The sequence below is a fragment of the Moschus berezovskii genome, chromosome 20 (genome assembly GCF_049115385.1).
Source record: "Moschus berezovskii isolate FMDL1 chromosome 20, NW_MosBer_1.0, whole genome shotgun sequence".
Taxonomy (NCBI): domain Eukaryota; kingdom Metazoa; phylum Chordata; class Mammalia; order Artiodactyla; family Moschidae; genus Moschus; species Moschus berezovskii.
The window spans coordinates 24,033,642-24,058,564 of NC_142479.1; the positions used below are offsets into that span (position 1 = coordinate 24,033,642).

General features: G+C 36.5%; 1 protein-coding gene across 9 annotated transcripts in view; it reads right to left on the bottom strand.

The window, feature by feature from the left end:
• The window catches only part of BCAS3 (BCAS3 microtubule associated cell migration factor), a 600,416-nt gene that overhangs the window by 381,483 nt on the left and 194,010 nt on the right, over nucleotides 1-24,923 (bottom strand). For all 9 annotated transcript variants that reach the window (XM_055400120.2, XM_088828643.1, XM_088828641.1 and 6 more), the window contains one exon: nucleotides 8,012-8,145. In XM_055400120.2, coding sequence (XP_055256095.2) covers nucleotides 8,012-8,145 — 134 coding nt within the window. The remainder of the gene's footprint in view (nucleotides 1-8,011; nucleotides 8,146-24,923) is intronic.

Sequence of the window (24,923 nt, forward strand, 5' to 3'; positions counted from 1 at the left end):
AGAATACACCTACTGATGAGAAAGGCTAGAATCAAGCCACTCATCATATCTGCTTTGCCTTGCCCTGCATAGAGATTTCCATCTAAATTCATCAATTATACATCTTTGCCCATCTACTGTCCACTGCTTCATATCATATAAAGTATATAAGATGTCACAATTTAAAAGCATAAATATACTACAGGTGTTAGGGGTTAGCTGTTCAGGGCAATATAGTGAACAGACAGAATTGCTCAGAGATTTGCCCTTTTTTCCTTATATATTTAGTTGTTCAGTCGTGTATAACTCTTGGCAACCCCATGGACTGGCACCCACCAGGCTCCTCTGTCCATGGGGCTTCTCCAGGCAAGAATACTGGAGTGGGTTGCCATGTCCTCCTCCAGGTGATACTCCCAATTCAGGGATCGAACCCAGGTCTCCTGCACTGCAGGCAGATTCTTTACCGTCTGAGCCACATCAAATGTTTAGAAAGTGTTATTAAACTTAGCTTTAGGTGTACAGACATTTAAATCTTCCTGATAACTTGACTCTTGAACATTGTGAAATATCTCTGGTAATAGTCTTTTGTCTTAACCTCTTTCTTAGTTGATATTAATATAGTCAAATTTTTAATATTCATGTTTATTATTTGCATGACATACCTTTTAACATGTTTTAACTGTCATCATATTAAAGACTCAAAGACAGTCTTTAGTAGGTAATTTGTCCCTTTAGTTTGGAGTTCTTTAGGCTGAAATATGTTAATATTTAGTATATGATTTATATGGTTGAATTTTGATGTCCTATTTAATTTTGTTTTCTGTTTATCCTCTCTGTGTCTTGCGTCTCTGTTCTTCCCTTTTGGCAAAATTACTTTTGAATTAATTACACATTTTTTAGAATTCCATTTTAAATGAAGTTTTGTCTTTTTAGGTACAGCACAAATGAACCTTAGTTAGTTAGTTAGTTAGTTCAGTTGCTTAGTCGTGTCCGACTCTTTGCGACCCCATGAACCACAGCATGCCAGGCCTCCCTGTCCATCACCAACTCCCGGAGTTCACTCAAACTCATGTCCATCGAGTCGGTGATGCCATCCAGCCATCTCATTCTCTGCCGTCCCCATCTCCTCCTACCCCCAATCCCTCCTAGCATCAGACTCTTTTCCAGTGAGTCAACTCGTCGCATGAGGTGGCCAAAGTATTGGGAGTTTCAGCTTTAGCATCAGTCCTTCCAATGAACACCCAGGACTGATCTCCTTTAGAAATGAACCTTGGAACAGTATAATTCCATATACCTGTCCCCACCCAACCACAAATGGTATTATGCTATAGTTATCATATGCAGTACATGTATACAATATAAGCCCCAGAAAATGTTTAAATTTCTTACATATAAAAAGTATCTTAACAGTAAATTTAAAATGTTAACATTCATAGTTTAAATGAATTAAGAAAGGGGGGAAATCCTCTTTAATATGAAATTGATCATTTCTCAGATATTACATTACTTTCAAAATATCCAAGTTTGCCCTGGTTATCATTTCTGCCTGCACAATAGTGTGGATTTTCAAGGTTTACTGTTCACGTCGTCATTCTTAAATGATACTCTTGCTAGATGGAGAATTTTTTATTACCAGTACTTTTTTCCTTTCAGTCCTTTAAACAAGATATTCCACTGCCTTCTGACTTCCATGGTTTCTGATAAGAAGTCAACAGTTTGAAAATGTTTTTTCTTTGTATATGTTATTTTCCTCTGGCTGCTTTCAAGATTTGCTTTGGTTTTCAGAAAATTTACTATGTCATTCTTAAAACTTCAACTTTGTCATATTCAAACTGTGTTCAATAAATCTGGTACATTTCCCATCTTTATTTCTCCATGTATTTTTTTCTGCCTCATTTTCTCTATATCTTCTCCTACACAGATCAAAAGGAATTTTGCTCCAGGATGGATCATACATAGGGTGGCAACTATACCTAATTTGGATAATTTTGATGAGGAGATGTGAACTTTGAGTCTGATGACATTTTAAAGAGATTTTACTGTTAAGAACTGATATAATGTGTTGAGATTTCCAGGGATGTTTGTATGGGGTAAATGTATTTTGCACATGAAATTATCCTGAATTTGAGGGTTTGGAGAGGGTGGACTGTAATGAAGTAAACAGTGGCTCAAAACAAGACATATCCAGATCCTAATCTGTGGAACCTACATACAGTACAATATAGTACAAAGAGTAACTATTACCTTATATGATAAAATACATGATTAATTTCTAGATCAGGAGAAGTTAGCGAGGATTATCCGTACTAATATTAAATGGAATCATTTAATGATATTAAATAATTATTTAATGTACCCTTAAAAGATACAAAGAAGAGGAGAAGACACACAGAAGAGGAGGAAGAAATGAGACCACAGAGGTAAATACTGGAGTGGTATCTAGCCATAAGGAAAGAAACGCTGAGTCACCAGAAGTTGGCAAAGGCAAAGAACAGATTCTCTGTTAGAACTCTAGAGGGAGTGCAGCCTCGCCAACACCTTGGTTTTGGACTTTGGGCTTCCAGAAATGAGAGAAAATAGATTTCTGTTATTTTAAGGCCATTTGGTTTTGTTCTGTTGTTTTAAGGTAATTTGTTATGACAACCACAGGAAAGAAATGTGCAGTAAATTTGTATACAATGTGAATTTTATGTTATGGACTCCCCATAACTGAAGTTGCTGGGTAGTATGGCAAGCTTATGTTAAGATTTTCAGAAACTGCCAAACTATTTTCCAGAGTCGCCGTACCACTGTACATTTCCAAGAGCACTGTGTGGAAGAACCAGTTCCTCCATTCATTCACTTTTTGAGAGTTCCCTTAAAATGTGGTGTAGATACCAGACAACTTGTGTCTAACTCAAAGAGTTTCTCCTGTATTTTCTTCTAAAAGCTTTATAATCATAGATTTTATATATTTAAATCTATGGTCGAGTATGAGTTCATTTTTGTATATGGGATGTGACATTGGCTAACACTCATTTTTCACACACAAATACCCAATAAGTTCACTACCACCATTGAAAAGACTAACTTGTCTTCATTTTACACCTTTGTCAAAAATCAACTGTACATATGTACAGAAATGTGCCTGTTACTATACCTTTAATAAGTCTAATTACCAGGTAATGCTCCAGCTTTTTCTTTTTCAATATTATTTTGCCCAGTATAAGTCCTATGCAGCTGTATATAAATTTGAGAAGTAGCTTATTAATTTCTATCAAAAATGTTTAATACTGCTGGGATTTTAATGGAGATGGCATTGAATATACAAATCAGTTTGGAGAGAAATTATATTCTAACAGTATTATGTACTGCAGCTCAAGAATATGGTTTAACTTTATTTAATCAGATCTTTACTCTCAGTGATGTTTTACAATTTTAGAATACAGTCCTACCTGTGATATGCTCACTGTTTTTAAACTTAACAATATTTTTTTAATTGACAATTGTTTGTTTCTAGTATATGGTACCCAGAAGTCTTGTTAAAATCACCCATTAGTTCTAACTTTTTTGTGGTATTCATTAGATTTTCTGCATGTCATCTTTTATGTAATTTTACTTCTTCCTACTGGTATGATGGTGGTTCTTCCCATGGCTGCAGATTTCTCGGCAGATCTCAAGGGTTCTTTCTTTGTAGCTTTCATCTCTCTGATACTCAGACCTGAGAACTCCATGATCTTGGTCTTCCTAGACTCACCAACATCTCATCAACAAAGGGAGTCTAGACTCCATTTGGGTTCCCCTTTCCTGTACCATAGGCTGTTTTTCCCTGAACTGACCATCGCAAAGAATCCGCCTGCCAATCCAGGAGACACAAAGATGTGGGTTCAATTCCTGGGTAGGGAAGATCCCCTGGAGAAGAAAATGGCAACCCACTCCAGTATTCTTGCCTGGGCAATCCCATGGACAGAGGAGCTTGGCAGGCTACAGTCCATGGGATTGCAAAGAGTCGGACTTGACTGAGCATTCACACACAGGTACATTTCTCCCTGAGAATTAAACATATTAATCATACCATTTTTCAGGATTGCTCTGATAAAGTAGAAGTAACATGTTTCTAATATGCAGAGTTTTCCAAAGTAAGTGTACCATTTATCAAAATTAGCATGTTAAATACAAAAACTACTAGTGTCAGCTTCAGTAAGACTTTACAGAAGTATATTTTTAAATATTGTAACGTTTTACCACATATGACTTTACTGATGAAAACTAAGAATATTTTGCTAACTACACATGTACTTTATGAGGAAAATTACTGTCAGATGCAGAGGATATCCCAAGTCATAGATCATAAAACAACTTAATTCAACATAATTAGATCCACATATTTGATCCTTTTTTCCTTGCATGATTAAAGTATCCTCAGAGTCCTTGGAAGATTCCAGAATGACATGATTTTAAAATACCCAAAGACAGATAGATTACTTGCCATACAGATTTCATCATCAGTGTTAAATTTTATATATCATTTCAAAATCATTTTCAGTATACACTTATAAAAATTAATTTTATGGTTATCAATTGTGTTTCCTTAGATCTTGATGTTTAAGGTTTAAAAATTTCCAATCTCCTAAATTTTAGGGTGTGACACAGAACAACACAATTTTAATAATGCCTATTTGGTTTTCCTACCTGTTAAATAGGAATAGCATTGGCATTAGCAAATATTAGCACCTACAAACATTTGTCCATGTGCAGGGCACTGTTTTATGGATGAGAGACCCCAAGAAGCTTAAGCAAGATCTCTGTTTCCCTGTTAGAAATAAAAGTAAATTGAATGACAAATAATGCTAATGCAAAAGAAGTATCAAAATGGATGTAAATTTTTTAAAAGGTGTGGGGGCTTAAAATGTTCAAATTACTGGAGATTACAGTTGAGGTGGAGCATATCAGTAAGTAGGGAGGACAGGATAGGGATTAAAAAATAGTAAAGAAATAAAATGTGGGGCTTCCCTGGTGGCTCAGTGGTAAAGAATCAGCCGGCCAATGCAGGAGACACAGTTTGGATCTCTGATTTGGAAATCCCACAAGCCATAGAACAACTAAGCCCACGCACCACAACTCTTGAGCCTAGGAGCTGCAATTACTGAGCCCACGTGCTGCAGCTACTGAAGCCTGTGTGCCAGAGAGCCCGTGCTCTACAAGATAAGCCACTGCAGTGAGAAGCCCACACACCACAACTAAAGGGTAGCCCCCGCCTGCCACAACTAGAGAAAAGCCCACGCAGCAACGAAGACCCAGCCAAAGATAAATAAAATTACTTGTTAAAAAATTAAAAGAAATAAAATGTGCCCTGTATTGTGCAACACAGGGAACACAGCCAGGATTTTTTGGTAACTATAAATGGAATATAACCTTCAAAAACTGTGAATCACTATGCTGTACACCTGCAACTTATATAATATTATACATCAACTATACATCAATGAAAAAAATCTTTTCAAAGAAATAACATGTGCCCGGCAGCACATTTTATAGTGAAATAGTAAATTTTTACCTAAAATGCTCGTCTAATTGAAAACTTCCACACGAAAGCAATAACAGCAAATGGTTATTAAACAGGAGAAAGCAACTTCATTGTGCCAGAAAGTAAGGACACTGTCAAAGAATAACGTACATATTATAAGCTAATAGATGTCAAAGATGCCAAGCTAATAGATGTCAAACTAATAGGCTCCAACTGGCCAAATCCGGACTGTTCTGAGTATTAAAATAATTTTTGAATGAATATAACTCATTTAACAAAGAATCTATTCAACCAAATGATATATGTAAATAAAAGAAGTAATAAAAAGTTTGATGAGGAATGGGATATTTACATAGTTTTAAGTGACTTCTCCTAGCCCACTATCCACTCAGGCCACAGCACAGAGACAGAAGACTAAAAATGTCCTTCTCCCAGTCTTCCCCTGAAAGCAATATATTTGCATACTTTAAAAGCTGCTGTCTGAGGGCTCAGCTCCCAATCAGTCTGCATCAAGGTGCTGAGATCCACACCACATCAACAAAATGAAAAATAAAAATCATATGACCATCCCAATAGATGCAGAAAAAGCATTTGACAAAATTCAACACCCATTCATGATAAAAACTCATTAAAGCGGGTACAGAGGGAATATATTTCAACATAATAAAGGTCGTATATGACAAGCCCACACCTAACGTTATACTCAATGAGGAGGAGCTAAAAGCTCTTTCATAAAAGCTGAATGCATTTACCATTGCATCAAAAAAGAATAAAATGCATAGGGAAATTTAACCAAGGAAGTGAAAGACCTGTGCATTGAAAACCAAAAGATATTGATGAAAAAAACTGAAGAAGACACAAATAAATGTAAAAACATTCCATACTCATGAATTAAAAGAACTAATACTGTTAAAATGTCCACACTATTGAAAGCAATCTACAGATTCAATACAATCTCTATCAAAATTCAAATGGCATTTTCACAGAACTAGAAAACAACCCTAAAATTTGTAGGAACCACAAAAGACCCCAAATAACTAAAGCAATCATGACCAAGAAGTACAAAGTTGGAAGCATCATGCTTCCCAATGTCAAACTATAGTACAAAGTTAAAGTAACCAAAACAGCATGGTAGAAAGTTTAAAAATAGGAGGTACTATTAACAAAGAAAAGACCACAATTATTACTTTTAATTACACATTGTTTTAGAGTTCCAAACTAATGCAATAACAAAAATAAAACTGAAAACAGTAAAAAATTAGCATAATAATTGTCAGAAAGTATGTTCTATATAAGGGCTTCCCTGATAGCTCAGTTGGTAAAGAATCCACCTGCAATGCAGGAGACCCAGGTTTGATTCCCTGGGTTGGGAAGATTCCCTGGAGAAGGGATAGGCTACCCACTCCAGTGTTCTTGGGCTTCCCTTGTGGCTCAGCTGGTAAAGAATCTGCCTGCAATGTGGGAGATGGATTCAGTCCCTGGGTTGAGAAGATGCCCTAGAGAAGGGAAAGGCTACCCACTTCAGTATTCTGGTCTGGAGAATTCCATGGACAGTCCATGGAGTTGCAAAGAGTCAGACACAACTGAGTGACTTTCACTTTCACATTCTATATATAAAATACAAGAAAAATTTTTCTGAAAAAGTATTAGATCTCAAAATAGAGTGCAGCAAAGCAGGAAGATACAAATCTAATATAAAACAATATATAGCCTATTACACCTCAGCAATAATAATTTTAAAAGGTAATAAGTCCTAGATGCAAAAATTCTATAATTAATTATGTAAATTCTAACTGCCTTAAAATGTAATTTCAATGCAATTCAAATTAAAAACTTCAAAATACTCTTTATATAACTTCAAAATATTTTTATATAACTCAATATTCTTTATATCACCCCATAATTAAAATGCATTTCAATGAGAAAATGCTCAACAGCTGAAAACGTTTTCAAAAATGAACAATAAGTCTGCTATAAAACAGTAAAAGTGAGTAAAACAGCATAATGTCGGTGAAAGGTACTGCTTTATTTTTACTTTCTATTAGAGGAATTTCTTACTACACACCAAGTCTAAAGACTGCTATAACGAACCACCAACATCAACATCACCTAGCTTTGACAATTATTAACACTTTGCACATTGTTTTCAACTTATGTCTCAGTTTATTTTGTTCTGCCAGAACATTCAAAAGCAAACCAGACATATATTGTTTCACCCATAACTACTTCAGCATGATTGCAGAATATATGCCTAATAGATTGGACTTGAAGAAAACAAAAAAATGGTTTTAGGACAGGAAGAGAAGAATAAATTGAACTTCTGTTTTATCAACATTCATTGTTCAACTACTGCTTATGTTATTAACTGGGTCAAAATAGGATAAAGTTCTTATTTATCTGACCCAGTCTAAAAAACAATATGAACTCACCAACATTAACATTAAGCTCCAATATGATACAAATAACCTCTGGATTAGATGTCGTATTACACAAAGAAAACACCTTCTGAAAAAATATACAACTTACTTTGGCTTCAGTTTCTCCCCTGTGAAGAGTATATAAATGATGGACAGCACTTTGTGATGAGGACCAAGGATGAGTCAAAATTTGGAAGACGTGGAAGTCATGGCCAAGGGTGTCTGTTGTGACTAGAAGCATCCCTGAAGGACACACCAAAAAAGGGTAAAAATAAACACCATTATATATGCGGATAAAATACTTTCACAAGGCACTCATCATACTTTAAAATATTATTGAAGGGAAAAAGTGACCAAATATATAAGAACTTTCTACAATTAAAAAATTAAAACACAGGACATTTTCCTGTGTGAATATAAAACCTTAAGGTCATATCAGTATTCAAGCATAATGGCATACTTACATGTCAAGGTTTTATGATGTTCTCATACAACTAGCAGAGAAAAGTTTACAATGCTGGAATCACAGAGTTCACAAGCATTTTAAAATAGCAAATCTGATAACAATGAATGTGAAAGACTTTCCTCCATGGAATTAAAACCCACTTTCACTTTTTCCATTTCTCAAAACCTGAATTCTAAGTTCCAATTTGAGTACTACTACAACTAGTAATAGTCTACTCAATTCACCAGTTTAAAACTTTTCTCCACTCTAGCCTATTTATTTAAATTCCCTACTGTCTTTCACAAAGCAAATTTTGATGAGATGTCATAGCTAAGAATTATGCACCTAACACAAGGTCACAAAAATTTTGGTTTCCTGTTCAATTTCACAGTTTTATATTTTACATTTAGGTCTTTCATCAATTTTGTGTTAATTTTTATACAAAGTATGAGGTATTAGAAATTATCTTTTTTGAAAATGACATTTAATTGTCTAGGCAGGATTTCTTGAAGAGACTAATCTTTATCCATTAAATTGTTTATCTTTTATTCTACATTCAATGTCAACATGCCAAAGATCAACTGGCCATATTAGGGTGGGTGTTTTTCTGGAAGTCCTATTCTGTTCCATTGATATCTGTGTCTATCATTCACTAATATCACACTTTCTCAACTTACTATAACTTGGAAATCACTTAGAGCAAGTCCTTGTTTTCTGAACTTTTCCAAGATTGTTTTAGCTATTCCAATTCCTTTGCCTTTCCAAACACAGATTCAGCTTTTCGATATCTATATAATGGGGATAACGAACATCTTAACAATAATGAGTCATCTGATCTATGAACATCGCATATTTCTTGGTATGTCTTGCTTTTTCTCTTTTAGCACATTGGTTATATTTTCTTAGTGCTACTATAAATGGTACTATATTTCAATTAATAAAATTTCCTTGGCAGTATACAGAGATATAACTGATATTTATATAAATATATGTATGTAAGGAGATTCAACCAGTCTATCCTAAAGGAAATCAGTCCTGAATATTCATTGGAAAGACTGATGCTGAAGCTGAAGCTCCAATACTTTGGCCACCTGATGCAAAGAAGTGACTCACTAGAAAAGACTCTGATGCTGGGAAAGATTGAAGGCGGGACGAGAAGGGGATGGCAGAGGATGAAATGGTTGGATGGCATCACTGACTCGAAGGAGATGAGTATGAGTAAGCTCTGGGAGTTGGTGATGGACAGGAGGCCTGGCGTGCTGCAGTCCATGGGGTCGCAAAGAGTCAGACACAACTGAGCGACTAAAATGAACTGTATGCATACCTACACACTCTACAAATTCTAGGAGCTTTTATGTAGATTACATGGAATTTTCTTTCTAAACATACAGTATGTGAATAGACATAGTTTGATTTTTCTCCTTTCCACACTATATGAACTACATGGTTTTTTTTCTCTTGACCTGCTATTTTTGCTGAGGTAAACAAAAATGATGAGAGGCAATATTCACGCCTTGTTCCATGTTTTAGAAGAAAGTATTCAATCTTTAAGTATGATGCTAGTTGTAGTTTTTTGTAAATGCTCTGTATCAACTTAAGGACATTATTTTCTACTTCTAATTTGTTGAGAGTTTTAACAATAAACAGATGTCAAATTTTGTCTAATGCTTTTCTGCACCTATGAGACGATTATGTGGTTTTTCTTCTTTGGTCAATTAGTATGGTACATTTTAATAATGAAAGGTTATCAAATGTGGAACAATCTTGTATTTCTGGGATAAACTCCACTTTGTCAAATCCTTTATTACACGCTGCTGTACTGAATTAGCTAATATTTTGTTGTTGTGAATGTGTTCCTGGAGGATACTGGTTTGTAATTTTCTTTTCTAATATTGTGTTTGTCTGTTTCTGGTATTAGGGTAAAGCTGGTCTGGTTGCATAATGTTCCTTGTATCTTATTTCTAGAGGAAATACTTTAATAAATGCCCAGTAAAATTTTCCAGTGAAAATATGTCTTTTCTGTGTTTGTGTAAAGATTTTTAGATATAGTAATTTAATTTCTCTTTAAATTTTGTTACTATAAAATGTAACATAGTTTTTATAATGTAAAATATATTGTAATGTTTTTTCTTGGAAGAATTACTCTCTGTAACTCAAGGAAACAGTCTGTAGGATCTTTAGTAATGGTCCACTTTTTCATTCGGGATATTGAAATTTTGTATCCTTTCTCTTTTTTTCTTGGTCAGTCTAGCTAGAACTTCTCAAAGAAACCATTATGGTGTCTCTGGTTTTCTCTTTTCCATTTCACTGATTAATCTTCCTTCTTTTGCCATCATGACCATATATTACTATTTCCTTCATTGACCTTGTTTTATTTTCTATTTCTTCAAGTTTCTTAAAAGCTGAAGCTTAGATCACTGTGTCAGGAAGATATGTTGTTTAGTTTCCAAATGTTTGGGTATTTTCCAGTTATCATTCATATACTAATTTCAAGTTTAATTCCATTATTATAAGAAATTAAAGTTTGTTTTACATCTCAGAACAACGTATCTTGCTAAGTGTTCCATGTACACCTGAACACTTGGTGTATTCTATCAGTGTCATTTAAGTTAATTGATAGTGTTACTGGATCTTTAACATCTTTACTTGTTTGCCTACTTTTGTGTTCTATTATTGAGTAGAAGTTAACATCTCCAAGCATAATTATGGATATTTTTTTCAGTTATATAAACTCCCTAAATTTTAGCCCTATTTTTTTTAGGTTCATACACATTTAGGATTGTTATGACTTCTTGGTGAATCACCTCTTTTATCATAATGTCCCATTTTGACCTTAGTATTTCCCTTATTCTGAAGCCAATTTTCTCTGGTATTAATATCCCTATTTCAGCTTTGCTTTGATTGATGTATGCATGGTATATACTTTTCTATTATTTTACTTTCACAGTCAATGTAATTATAAAATGACTGTTTTGGATAATAACTAGGGTTCAGTTTTGGGTTTTTTTATTCCTATCTCAAACTGTTAGTGTTTTAGATCGTTCACATTTAGTGTAACTTGTGGGTAAGGTTGGATTTACATCTACCATTTTGTTACATTTTATTATTTTTCTGATTGTACCCTTGTGGGGTTTTTTCCCCTTGATTTTTTAAAAATTTTTATTTGCTGTTGGAGTAAAGTTGATTAACAATGCTATGTTAGTTTCAAGTATACAGCAAAGTGATTCAGTTACACTTATACATGGATTTATTCTTTTTCAAGTTCTTTTCCCATTTAGGATTATATAGAATATTGAGTAGAGTTCTCAGTGTAATACAGGAGGTCTTTGTTGGTTATCTCTTTCAAATTTCACCCTTGTTTTTACTTTTGCTTATTTATCTGCTCTTGCTTCCTTCACTTTTTTAGATAATTTCACTATTTTTAATATCAAATTTTAATTCATCTATTGGTTTTACTGGTTGTTCCAGAAATTAAAATATACATATTAAAATGTTTGTGTGTTCATTAATATTTTGTCCAGAATATATTTGCTTTCTGTGAGCAAAATCATATTTTGTAAATCTTAAAACTTCTTTGTTGGAAGAATATCAAGCACCTATGGAAAGATAAAGTGGGCATTTATATGGGAAGATGAAGTATATATGAGTTTTCTATTTATTGGCTAACATATGGTACAACTCCACTCATTATATTTAATTAAAAAATAGCATATTAGATGCCAGTATCTTGGCTATTTCCAAGAGAATACATTTTAGATGATGAACCATGTCATTTATTGAGATCTATAACAATTTAACATTGCCACCCACCCTGTGCATAGCTATCAGCATGAGGTCAATAAATACTGTTGTTATTCATACAATAAATTTCAAAGATTGGACATATTCTTTTCTGTGGACAGTATTTCTTGACTCCTATTTTTTGCTTAGTTATAGTAAGTCTGAATTATCACAATTCTACTACTATGTTTTGATTCCACATTCCCACAACAAAATTATTGCTGCACATGAAAAACAATTCAGTGGAAACATCATTATGACAGGAAATATGATGCACTTGTATTTATAGCACAAATATACTACTCATTCCCGAACATAAACTTCACTTTCTTTTATTAGCATATCAAAGATTTACTCATAATTAGCATTCACGTAGTAGTCCCTATTAGCCAAATCAAGACTATTATTGTATGGCATATAAAAGATAATCACAAAAACTTTTCAACATGCTCCTAGTTTTTCAAAGTGACATGCACAACAACTTCAAATTTTAAGAGAATTAGCAATTGAAAATCTATCCTGATTATCTTCTTGTATCCTGTCTCAAAATGTTTTCTTCTACTTATTCATGCAAATACAGCTTATATAACTCAGAAATAAGCCCAACTTTTGGACAAAACTTTAAAATAATTTTTAAAAAAATTTTATAGAGAGGAAAGGAGGAAATAGCCAGTGTAGTACTACACCAATAACATGCTTCCTTTGAATTGATAATTTCCTCTTTTGCACACATTCTGCAGGAAGAAATGACAAGCTTTTTTTTTTTTTTCTAGAAAACAAGTTATAAAGCAGATATACATAAAAGGAAAATCTTGTACAGAGTAGACTGTGGCTTGAGAACTATTTATGCAGCATCAGAAGACTAAACCAGACTCCAGCCTGGCCATAAACTAAACCCACGCCCCAAATGAGGTGCCAAGCCACAAAAAGCATTTGCGTCATCTGGGAATACAAGGAAAAGAAGGACTTCTAATTATAGGGCCTGGAAGCGGAAGCCTAGAGTGATTAGCTGTTTAGGCGCTGCTGTATGTTTATCGGGAAGCTTCCTTTCCTTCACTCTCGGCCTTAAGTTTGATAGATGAGCGCTAGCATTAGAGGGTGGGGACTAAAGCTGCTGATGGTACATGGCGTTCCCCAAAATCTGAGGTAGCTGAAGACTGAACATTAAGGCTTTTGTGGCCTCATAAGAACATAAGTCTTTTCAACTGGGCGTCAGCTGGTTAGCCCAAAAGGCAAAATTAAAGAGTAGCAAACCTCGACTGGGCATATGCTATAAAATCTTGGAAACTTGAGTAGGGATGTCTTTTCTGCCATATCCTATTTATAACACCTCCCTAATTGTACGGCTCTTTATCACATGCACACATATGAACTGGAAGACAAATTACCAGCTTATTCACACTCTCCTCCAAAAACAGACATAACCACTGATATGTTGGGTCAAATGGAAATCTTTACAGGAATTCAGATTATCATCACTCATAAATAACTGTACATTTTAGTATTAATTATTGCAAATTTAATACTTTCCCATCAACATCTGTAGAGATGAAAACCTAAAAATTATTAAAGTTTGCAATTTGCAAACACCCTAACACCTTTATTTAAATAATTACTTTCTTCCTTTCACTTTATATCACATGAAATTGTTACCGTTTTGAAGATATCTTTGGCCATATCCAACAGCAACATCCAAAGGCCATAATCAAGACAGAGAACACGTGAAAAAATTCTCTTCTATCCACTTGCAGTCCATCTCCTCCCCATCACCTGACCCTGGCAACCACTGATTAACTTTCTGTCATTACAAATTAACGGTGGCATTAATGGTAAAGAATCTGCTGGCCAACACAGGAGACGCAGGTTTGATTCCTGGGTCAGGAATATCCCCTGGAGGAGGAACTGTGGTGGTGGAGAAGACTCTTGAGAGTCCCTTGGACTGCAAGGAGATCAAACCAGTCCAACCTAAAGGAGATCAATTCTCAATATTCATTGGAAGGACTGACGCTGAAGCGCCAACACTTTGACCAACTGATGCGAAGAACTGACTCACTAGAAAAGACCCTGATGCTGGGAAAGATTGAAGGCAGGAGGAGAAGGGGACGACAGAGGATGAGATGGTTGGATGGCATCACCAAGTCGATGGACATGACTTTGAGCAAACTCTGGGAGATAGTAAAGGACAGGGAAACCTGCTGTGTCCATGTGGTCGCAGAGTCAGACACGACTGAGTGACTGAACTGAACTGAGGTACATTAAATTTGATAAGAAACTGAGAAAATGTTTTTTCAAGGTGGCGGTATCATCTGACTTTCCCACAAACTCCATAGTTTTGCAACATTTGGTGTTGCTGATATTCTTAAATTTGAACACCTCAGTGAGTACTTGGTGGGTTTCTTATGGTTTAAAAATGCTATGCTCCTTGGTGATCAGTGATGCTGGGTGCTAAACAGTTACTTGCATATTTCCTTGACTTAACTGTTCAAATCCTTTGCTTATTTTAAATTGTTTTGTCTTCATTTTATATACATTAACATTAAATTATAAAAATATCATAATATATATATACATGTGTATATATATATATATCAGATATATACTCATAGCTTATATATCCCAGTTCATTTGCTTAACCATAAGTTTCCCAAGTAATGAAGACCAATCTGATGGTTTGTTTTTTTGATGTCCTATCTAAGAAATCGCCCTCTATGCCTCCTGGGTTAAAAAGATACAATCTTTACATTTTCTTTTTGAAAGTTTATAGTATTAGGTTTTAAATTAAGTGTATGATTTATTTTGAGTTAAATTTTTGTGTATGGTGTTAAGGAAAGGTTTTGCTGTTGTTCAGTAGCTAAGTTGTGTCCAACTCTTCGTGACCCCATGGACTGCAACATAACAGGCTCCTCGGTCCTTCAACATCTCCCAGAGTTTGCTCAAATGCATGTCCACTGAGTCAGTGATGCTATCCAACCATCTCATCCTCTGCCACCCTCTTCTCCACCTGCCCTCAATCATTCCCAGTATTAATAGCTCATTTCTAAGGAGTCAGCTCTTCGTATCAGGTGGCCAAAGTACTAGAGTGTCAGCTTCAGCGTAAGTCCTTCCAATGATATTCAGGGTTGATTTCTTTTAGGGTTGACTCATTTGATCTCCTTATGTCCAAGAGTCTTCTCCAGCACCACAATTCAAAATCATCAATTCTTCAGGACTCAGGCTTCTTCATGGGCCAATTGTCACATCCATACATGATTACTGGAGAAACCAGTTTACTTTTCACCAAACGGATACTCCAGTTGTTCCAGGACCATCTGTTGAGAAAATCATGCTATCCCTATAGTGAATTACTTAACACTTTGGTCAGAAATCAAATCATCGTAAGAGTTTGATCAATTCCTGGATTCTAGTCCATCCATCTATGACTATATTTACCCAAAACCATCCTTTCTACATTCAGTTCAGTTCAGTTCAGTCGCTCAGTCGTGTCTGACTCTTTGTGACCCCATGAATCACAGCATGCCAGGCCCCCCTTTCTATCACCAACTCCCGGAGTTCACTCAAACTCCTGTCCATCAAGATAGTGATGCCATCCAGCCAACTCATCCTCTGTCGTCCCCTTCTTCTCCCGCCCCCAATCCCTCCCAGCATGAGAGTCTTTTCCAGTGAGTCAACTCTTCGCATGAGGTGGCCAAAGTATTGCAGTTTCAGCTTTAGCATCAGTCCTTCCAATGAACACCCAGGATTGATCTCCTTTAGAATGGACTGGTTGGATCTCCTTGCAGTCCAAAGGACTCTCAAGAGTCTTCTCCAGCACCACAGTTCAAAAGCATCAATTCTTCGGCAATCAGCTTCCTTCACAGTCCAACTCTCACATCCATACATGACCACTGGAAAAACCATAGCCTTGACTAGATGGACCTTGGTTGGCAAAGTAATGTCTCTGCTTTTTAATATACTATCTAGGTTGGTCATAACGTTCCTTCCAAGGAGTAAGCATCTTTTAATTTCATGGCTACAATCAGCATCTGCAGTGATATGGAGCCAAAAAAATAAAGTCTGACACTGTTCCCACTGTTTCCCCATCTATTTCCCATGAAGTGATGGGACCAGATGCCATGATCTTAATTTTCTGAATGTTGAGCTTCAAGCCAACCTTTTCACTCTCCTCTTTCACTTTCATCAAGAGGCTTTTGAGTTCCTCTTCACTTTCTGCCATAAGGGTGATGTCATCTGCATATCTGAGGTTATTGATATCTCTCCCGGCAATCTTGATTCCAGCTTGTGCTTCCTCCAGCCCAGCGTTCCTCATGATGTACTCTGCACATAAGTTAAATAAGCAGGGTAATAATATACAACCTTGACGTACTCCTTTTCCTATTTGGAACCAGTCTGTTGTTCCATGTCCAGTTCTAACTGTTGCTTCCTGACCTGCATACAGGTTTCTCAAGAGGCAGGTCAGGTGGTCTGGGATTCCCATCTCTTTCAGAATGTTCCACAGTTTGTTGTGATCCACACAGTCAAAGGCTTTGGCATAGTCAATGAGGCAGAAATAGATGTTTTTCTGGAACTCTCTTGCTTTCTCCATGATCCAGCGGATGTTGGCAATTTGATCTCTGGTGCCTCTGCCTTTTCTAAAACCTACTTGAACACCTGGAAGTTCACGGTTCACATATTGCTGAAGCCTGGCTTGGAGAATTTTGAGCATGACTTTACTAGCGTGTGAGATGAGTGCATTTGTGCGGTAGTTTAGGCATTCTTTGGCATTGCCTTTCTTTGGGACTGGAATGAAGACTGACCTTTTCCAGTCCTGTGGCCACTGCTGAGTTTTCCAAATTTGCTGGCAGATTGAGTGCAGCACTTTCACAGCCTCATCTTCCAGGATTTGAAATAGCTCAGCTGGAATTCCATTACCTCCACTAGCTTTGTTCGTAGTGATGCTTTCTAAGGCCCACTTGACTTCACATTCCAGGATGTCTGGCTCTAGGTGAGTGATCACACCATCGTGATTATCTGGTTCATGAAGATCATTTGGGTATAGTTCTTTTGTGTATTCTTGCCACCTCTTCTTAATATCTTCTGCTTCTGTTAGGTCCTTACCATTTCTGTCCTTTATTGAGCCCATCTTTGCATGACATTTTCCCTTGGTATCTCTAATTTTCTTGAAGAGATCTCTAGTCTTTCCCATTCTACTGTTTTCCTTTAAAATGGACTGGTTGGATCTCCTTGCAGTCCAAGGGAATCTCAAGAGTCTTCTGTTTTCCTCTGTTTCTTTGCATTGATAGCAAAACTCCTGCTATTCTTTGGAACTCTGCATTCAGATGCTTATATCTTTCCTTTTCTCCTTTGCTTTTCGCTTCTCTTCTTTTCACAGCTATTTGTAAGGCCTCCTCAGACAGCCATTTTGCTTTTTTGCATTTCTTATCCATGGGGATGGTCTTGGTCCCTGTCTCCTGTACAGTGTCACGAACCTCTGTCCATAGTTCATCAGGCACTCTATCTATCAGATCTAGTCCCTTAAATCTATTTCTTACTTCCACTGTATAATCATAAGGGATTTGATTTAGGTCATATCTGAATGGTCTAGTGGTTTTCTCTGCTTTCTTCAATTTCAGTCTGAATTTGGCAATAAGGAGTTCATGATCTGAGCCACAGTCAGCTCCTGGTCTTATTTTTGCTAACTGTATAGAGCTTCTCCATCTTTGGCTGCAAAGAATATAATCAATCTGATTTCGGTGTTGACCATCTGGTGATGTCCATGTGTAGAGTCTTCTCTTGTGTTGTTGGAAGAGGTTGTTTGCTATGACCAGTGCATTCTCTTGGCAAAACTCTATTAGCCTTTTTCCTGCTTCATTCCGTGCTCCAAGGCCAAATTTGCCTGTTACTCCAGGTGTTTCTTGACTTCCTACTTTTGCATTCCAGTCCCCTATAATGAAAAGGACATCTTTTCTGGGTGTTAGTTCTAAAAGGTCTTGTAGGTCTTCATAGAACCATTCAACTTCGGCTTCTTCAGCATTACTGGTTGGGGCATAGGCTTGGATTACTGTAATATTAAATGGTTTGCCTTGGAAACAAACAGAGATCATTCTGTCATTTTTGAGATTGCATCCAAGTACTGCATTTTGGACTCTTTTGTTGACCATGATGGCTACTCCATTTCTTCTAAGGGATTTCTGCCCACAGTAGTAGATATAATGGTCATCTGAGTTACTACTTTCTACATTACTAAATACTTATTTTAAAAAGTATATATTTAAGTAAGTCAGAAATTTAGGTAGTGTCAGTTTTTTTTAATTTATTCATCTTTTTCAAGATTGATTTGACTATTTTATTTTAGATCCTTTGAATCTCCATATAATTTTAGCATAAGCTTCTGTTGATTATAATCAAGTTAACTAATAGTGAACAATATTAACACAAAACACTAATAGGCTTTCAAAGCACGAAAGTGACAAAATATCTTTATGAAAATGTGGATTTCTCTCATAACTAAATATATGATTTTTCTTATCATATAGTATTAAAATCATCACAACACAGAGGTCACCAGGATGGCAAAAATGTACAACTTTCAGATAAAGTAGTTCTCTGGGGACATTATTATGCACCAACACAATGCTATTGTTCTATACAGATACACACACACAAACACAAAAGCAGTACTAACTTAACGTCACAGACAATCACTGCCACAAGTTCATAATAAAATACAATTTGAAAGAAGGTTAACGGGAATTTGGGACAGATCAATCTGCTTAGAAGGCATTTTTTAATATATTAAGACTGTAAGATTTAATTTGAAAGGTAAATTTGGAAATTTAGGAATTTCCACAGGAATGCAATTTGATGTACTCCAGAGATGCATGAAAACAGAAACTTTAAATTTTCTGGATGGAACATACACAGAGGTGTATACGTGTGTATGTATATGTGTGTAGAAATTCACCAAGCTATACACTTAAGATTTGTCCACACAATCTGTGTCATACAATCACAGCTCAAGAAAAATTAAGATGAACCAAAACAATAACAAGGATGAGGGAACAAGATGATTTTCATGGCTTTATCTAGAGTGAAAGAAGAGAGAGATAAGATGGTAAATAGAGCAGTTAGAAAGTTAAAACTCTACCCCTACAAGTGGAAAAAAAGACACATCAAAAAATAAACAAAAAACATAGCAGTCACAGAGAGATGTATATGAAATGACAATACATAGTAAGGAGTCAAGGAGGAGGTCTACAAGTCTCAGATGTGCAACTTGGCCAAATGACAGTCAAAGGACCATTATTCACAAATTCCACTTTGTATACACGAAAATACAACAGATTTAGTTCAGAGTTCTAGCAGGGAAGATCAGAAACTATGTAATACAGAACAATCAGATGGAAGATAAAACTGGGTCATCACTTAGCACTTTCACTTTAGGAATATTTGCAAATGTAGCAAACATTTTTCTTAGCCTATCAGAAAGATATGATTTGAAAAGAAAGCCTAACAACAATAACAAGAACAATCAAAAACTTCCCATGAAATAATCAAAGGTATGGCATGGGATTGGGAGGAACCTGGTTTATTTTTTATTTAATAATAATATTATTTATTCTATGCTGTTGGTAAGACTTTGTTTAGATTATATATATTAAGTCTGAGTAGACTGCTGTTTTTATGTTTTCTTTTTCACCTTCCATTCCTAAATCCATTCCCCATTGCCATCCTTTCCCCACCATAAGTATCCATCATACTGAATTTAATATATGTTCTCTGAAATATATTTATCCTTGAAAAATTTTCAGAGTACTGGTCAAACTATTTAAAGATTTTATATATATATATATATATATATATATATATAAAATGTATAGACAGAGTGTTAGTCACTCAGTCATGTCCAACTCTGTGTGACTCCATGGACTGTAGCCTGCCAAGCTCTTCTGTCCATGGGATTCTCCAGGCAAGAATACTGGAGTAGGTTGCCATTCCCTTCTCCAGAGGATTTTCCCAACCCAGGAATCAAACCCCGGTATCCTGAATTGCAGGCAGATTCTTTACTGTCTGAGCCACCAAGGAAGCCTCCAATATGTATATACATATATTTAATATATAGCAAGAATATAGACCAATCTGAACGAGGAAACTGAAATAAGCCTGAAGCTGGAGGAGGGCCAGGGTATACGAGAAGAGTGGAAAGGAGAAGGGACAACGATATTCAAGTGCTTAACCATTTTAAAGCTGTCGTGACAAGCAAAAGTTCACTTCAACCTTGGCTACTTTGCCTGCATCTACTTGGTTATAGACATCCTTTTTTACCTTTTTCAAAATTTAATACTGGATCTAATAGAATACTTGCAGCTGCAGTGTTATGGGCATTTATAGTTCCCTTACATTTTTCCATGGTAGGTATGCCACTGCATGTATTCACATCTTTCATTAATCCATTCAGTATTAACTGAACACCTTTGCTATGGCCACTGCATGTATTCACATCTTGCACTAGTTCATTCAGTATTAACCAAGCCACTGTACACAGTCACATCTTTCATTGGCATGAAAGATGCCACTGTATGTATTCAGTGTCTTCATCTTTCACGAGTTCATTCAGGATTAACTGAGCACTTTGCTGTGGCAGTGGTGATAGCGAAGGAGCAGGGTTCCTTCTTGTTGATGGACATTCAGAATCCAGGGCTGCATTAGGACTTTCATATACCCTGGACATTTTTGCCTTCATTGGCCCCCTCTTCCATGAAAAAACTATTTTATGACTATAGTTGCTGGTTTAAATGTATATTATGGATATTAAGGCATTCCATTAAAACTTTATATATATTTTTGCATTTTAAAGGAATTAAACATTTTGGTGGGACCCTAAAATGACTGTGGGCATGGTGCCTACTGTACTTTATGGCAAATCACACCTGAAAAAGTCCCTCTGACTCTCATATAAGCCCAGTGCCACAATGAATGTAGAGCGAACACAACAAATTCTTCAAGGAGTAACCCATTACGTGAGTAAAAGATATGACTTTACAAGATGAAAAAACAGGAGAGTAACTACAGACTTCTAATGGAAACATCCCCACGACAGGGGGATAAGTGACTAACACTAAGACACCTAAAACTGTCAGGTGAGAGGAAAAATCTAAAGTCACCCAATTCTATAAATTGAGAAGACATTGTAAACGTTAAAAAAAAATCAAGACAAGGTATTTTTCTGACCACTTGCTATGATAAATGGGGAAAACTGAAAAGAACAACAAAAAAAAAAATCCAACTTTTTAAAGGTTTAACCCAAGACCACCAGCACCTTTCAATTTATAGCATTTAAATAGCCAGAAAAATGCCAAGTCTGTTAAAGATGCAGCCAAGCATTCAGAGGGGTTCATGTTTAATCTACTTTACTAGAGACCCAACATTCATTTTCCTCTTATTAATGGATGGAAAAGCAATTTCCCTGCCAAGGAAGGGTAATTATTTAAAACGTGGATGTGTTGCCCTTCACAGCTCTAGGCTACTCAGCTGGCAGAAGTAACGCCCCTGGAAAGCAGATCAATTATTTACTGAATTAAAGACAACAGGTCTGTGTGAGAAACATCAGGCCACACTGCAGAGAGTTGAGAATTTCTTCCTTATGTTTCTAATTTCTAATCTAATTAATTAAAAATTACATATCTTCTTTGATGTCAAATGTCATGAAATTAACAATATTCCCATCTAGTGGACCAAGTCACAAAAATGTAGTTTCCACGAGATACTTTTAATTTCAATATTAACTATGTGTGATATGCACCTGCATTTAATATAGTTTGCATCATGGAACAATCCCACAATTGAGGGAGGGAGACAATTTTTGTTCAAATCAGAAATAGGAAATAAGTTGGTTTTATTCAACAAACGACTAAGTACATTAAATTAATACCTTATCATGGCCCTGATTATGTTGTTGTTCAGTTGCTCAGTCATGTCCAACTCTTTGCAGCCCATGGATTGCAGAATGTCAGGCTTCCCTGTACCTTACTATCTCACTCAGTCTATTCAAATTCAAACCATTCAGTCTGTGATGCCATCCAGCCGTCTCATCCTCTTTCGCCCTCTTCTCCTCCTGCCCTCAATCTTTCCCAGCATCAAGGTCTTTTCTAATGAGTCAGCTCTTCACATCAGGTGACCAAAGTATTGGAGCTTCAGCAGCAGTCCTTATAATGATTATTTAGGACTGATTTCCTTTAGGATTGACTGGCTTGATCTCCTTGCTGTCCAAGGGACTCTCAAGAGTCTTCTCCAACACCACAGTTCAAAAGCATCAATTTTTTGACGCCCACCTTTCCTTATGGTCCAACTCTCACGTCCATCCACGACTACTGGAAAAACCATAGCTCTGACTAGATGACCTCTGTCAGCAAAGTAATGTCTCTTTTTAATACACTGTCTAGATTTGTCATAGCTTTTCACCCAAGGAGCAAGTGTCTTTTAATTTCATGGCTGGAGTCACCATCTGCAGTGATTCTGGAGCCCTAGAAAATAAAGTCTGCTACTGTTTACACTTTTTCCCCATCTATTTGCCATGAAGTGATGGGACCGGATGCCATGATCTTAGTTTTCTGAAAGTTGAGTTTTAAGCCAGCTTTATCACTCTCCTTTTTCACCTCATCAAGAGGTTCTTTAGCTCCTCTTCGCTTTCTGCCACTAGAGTGGTATCATCTGCATACCTGAGGTTGTTGATATTTCTCCCAGTAATCTTGATTCCCGTGTATGCTTCATACAGGCCAGCATTTCACATGATGTACTCTGCATAGAAGTTAAATAAGCAGGGTGACAATATACAGCCTTGATGAACTCCTTTCTCAATTTTTAACCAGTCAGTTGTTTGACATCCGGTTCTGATGTGAAACAACTACATACAGGCTTCTCAGCAGGTAGGTAAGGTGGTCTGGTATTCCCATCTCTTTAAGAATTTTCCAGTTTGTTGTGATCCACACAGTCAAAGGCTTTAGGATAGTCAATGAAGCAGAAGGAGATGTTTTTCTGGAATTCCTTGCTTTTTCTATGATCTGTTGGATGTTGGTGAGCCAATGGATGTTCCTCTGCTTTTATATGTCTAGCCTGTACATATGAAAGTTGACAGTTCACACACTGCTGAAGCCTAGCATGAAGTAGTTTGAACATTATCTTGTTAGCATGTGAAATGAGTGCTATTATACAGCAGTTTGACCATTCTTCAGCATCACCCTTGTTTGAGATTGCAATAAAAACTAACCTTTTCCAGTCCTGTAGCCACTGTTCAGTTTTCCAAATTTGCTGGAATATTGAGTGCAGCACTTTAATAACCTCATCTTTTAGGATTTTAAATAGCTCAACTGGAATTCCATCACCTCCACTAGCTTTGTTCATAGTAATGCTTCCTAATGCCCAGCTGACTTCACACTCCAGGATGTCTGGCTCTAGTTCAGTGGCCACACCATTGTGGTTATCCGGGTGATTAAGACCCTTGTTGTACAGGTTTTCTGTGTCTTCTTGCCACCTCTTCTTAATCTTTTCAGCTTCTGTTAGGTCCTTGCCATTTCTGTCCTTCATTGAGCCCATTTTTCAATGAAATGCCCCCTTGGTATCTCCTATTTTCTTGAAGAGATCTCTAGTCTTTCCCATTCTACTGTTTTCTTCTATTTCTTTCCACTGTTCACATAAGAAGGCTTTCTTATCTCTCCTTGCGATTCTCTTGAACTTTACATTCAGTTAGTTGGGTATATTTTTCCATTTCTCCTTTGCCTTTCAGTTCTCTTCTTTTCTCAGCTATCTGCAAGGCCTCCTCAGACAACCACTTTGCCTTCTTTCATTTCTTTTCCTTTGAGATGATTTTGGTCACCGCCTGCTGTACCTGGTGACTCAGACTATGATAAAGAATCTGCCTATAAGAGGGGACCCAGGCTTGATCCCTGGGTCAGGAAAATCCCCTGGAGAAGGAAGTGGTTACCTACTCCAGTATCCTTGCTTAGAGAATTCCATGGACAGTGAAGCTGGTGGGCTACAATCCATGGGATCCCAGAGTCAAACACCACTGAGCAACTAACACTTCCAAGATTAAAAAGACAGATAAGACAATTAATTAATGTAACTAATCAATGTACACTTACTATCATCTATGTGAAAATTACCAGGCTAATAATATCTGGAAACAAAATAAAAGCATAATAGCAAGGAGAGATAAGAAAGCCTTCCTCAGCGATCAATGCAAAGAAATAGAGGAAAACAATAGAATGGGAAAGACTAGAGATCTCTTCAAGAAAATTAGAGATACCAAGGGAAAATGTCATGCAAAGATGGGCTCAATAAAGGACAGAAATGGTAAGGACCTAACAGAAGCAGAAGATATTAAGAAGAGGTGGCAAGAATACACAGACGAACTATACAAAAAAGAGCTTCACGACGAAGATAATCATGATGGTATGATCACTCACCTAGAGCCAGACATCCTGCAATGTGAAGTCAAGTGTGCCTTAGGAAGCATCACTATGAACAAAGCTGGTGGAGGTGATGGAATTCCAGCTGAGCTATTTCAAATCCTGGAAGATGAGGCTGTGAAAGTGCTGCATTCAATATGCCAGCAAATTTGGAAAACTCAGCAGTGGCCACAGGACTGGAAAAGGTCAGTTTTCATTCCAATCCCAAAGAAAGGCAATGCCAGAGAATGCTCAAACTACCGTACAAATGCACTCATCTCACACGCTACTAAAGTAATGCTAAAAATTCTCCAAGCCAGGCTTCAGCAATATGTGAATCGTGAACTTCCCGATGTTCAAGCAGGTTTTAGAAA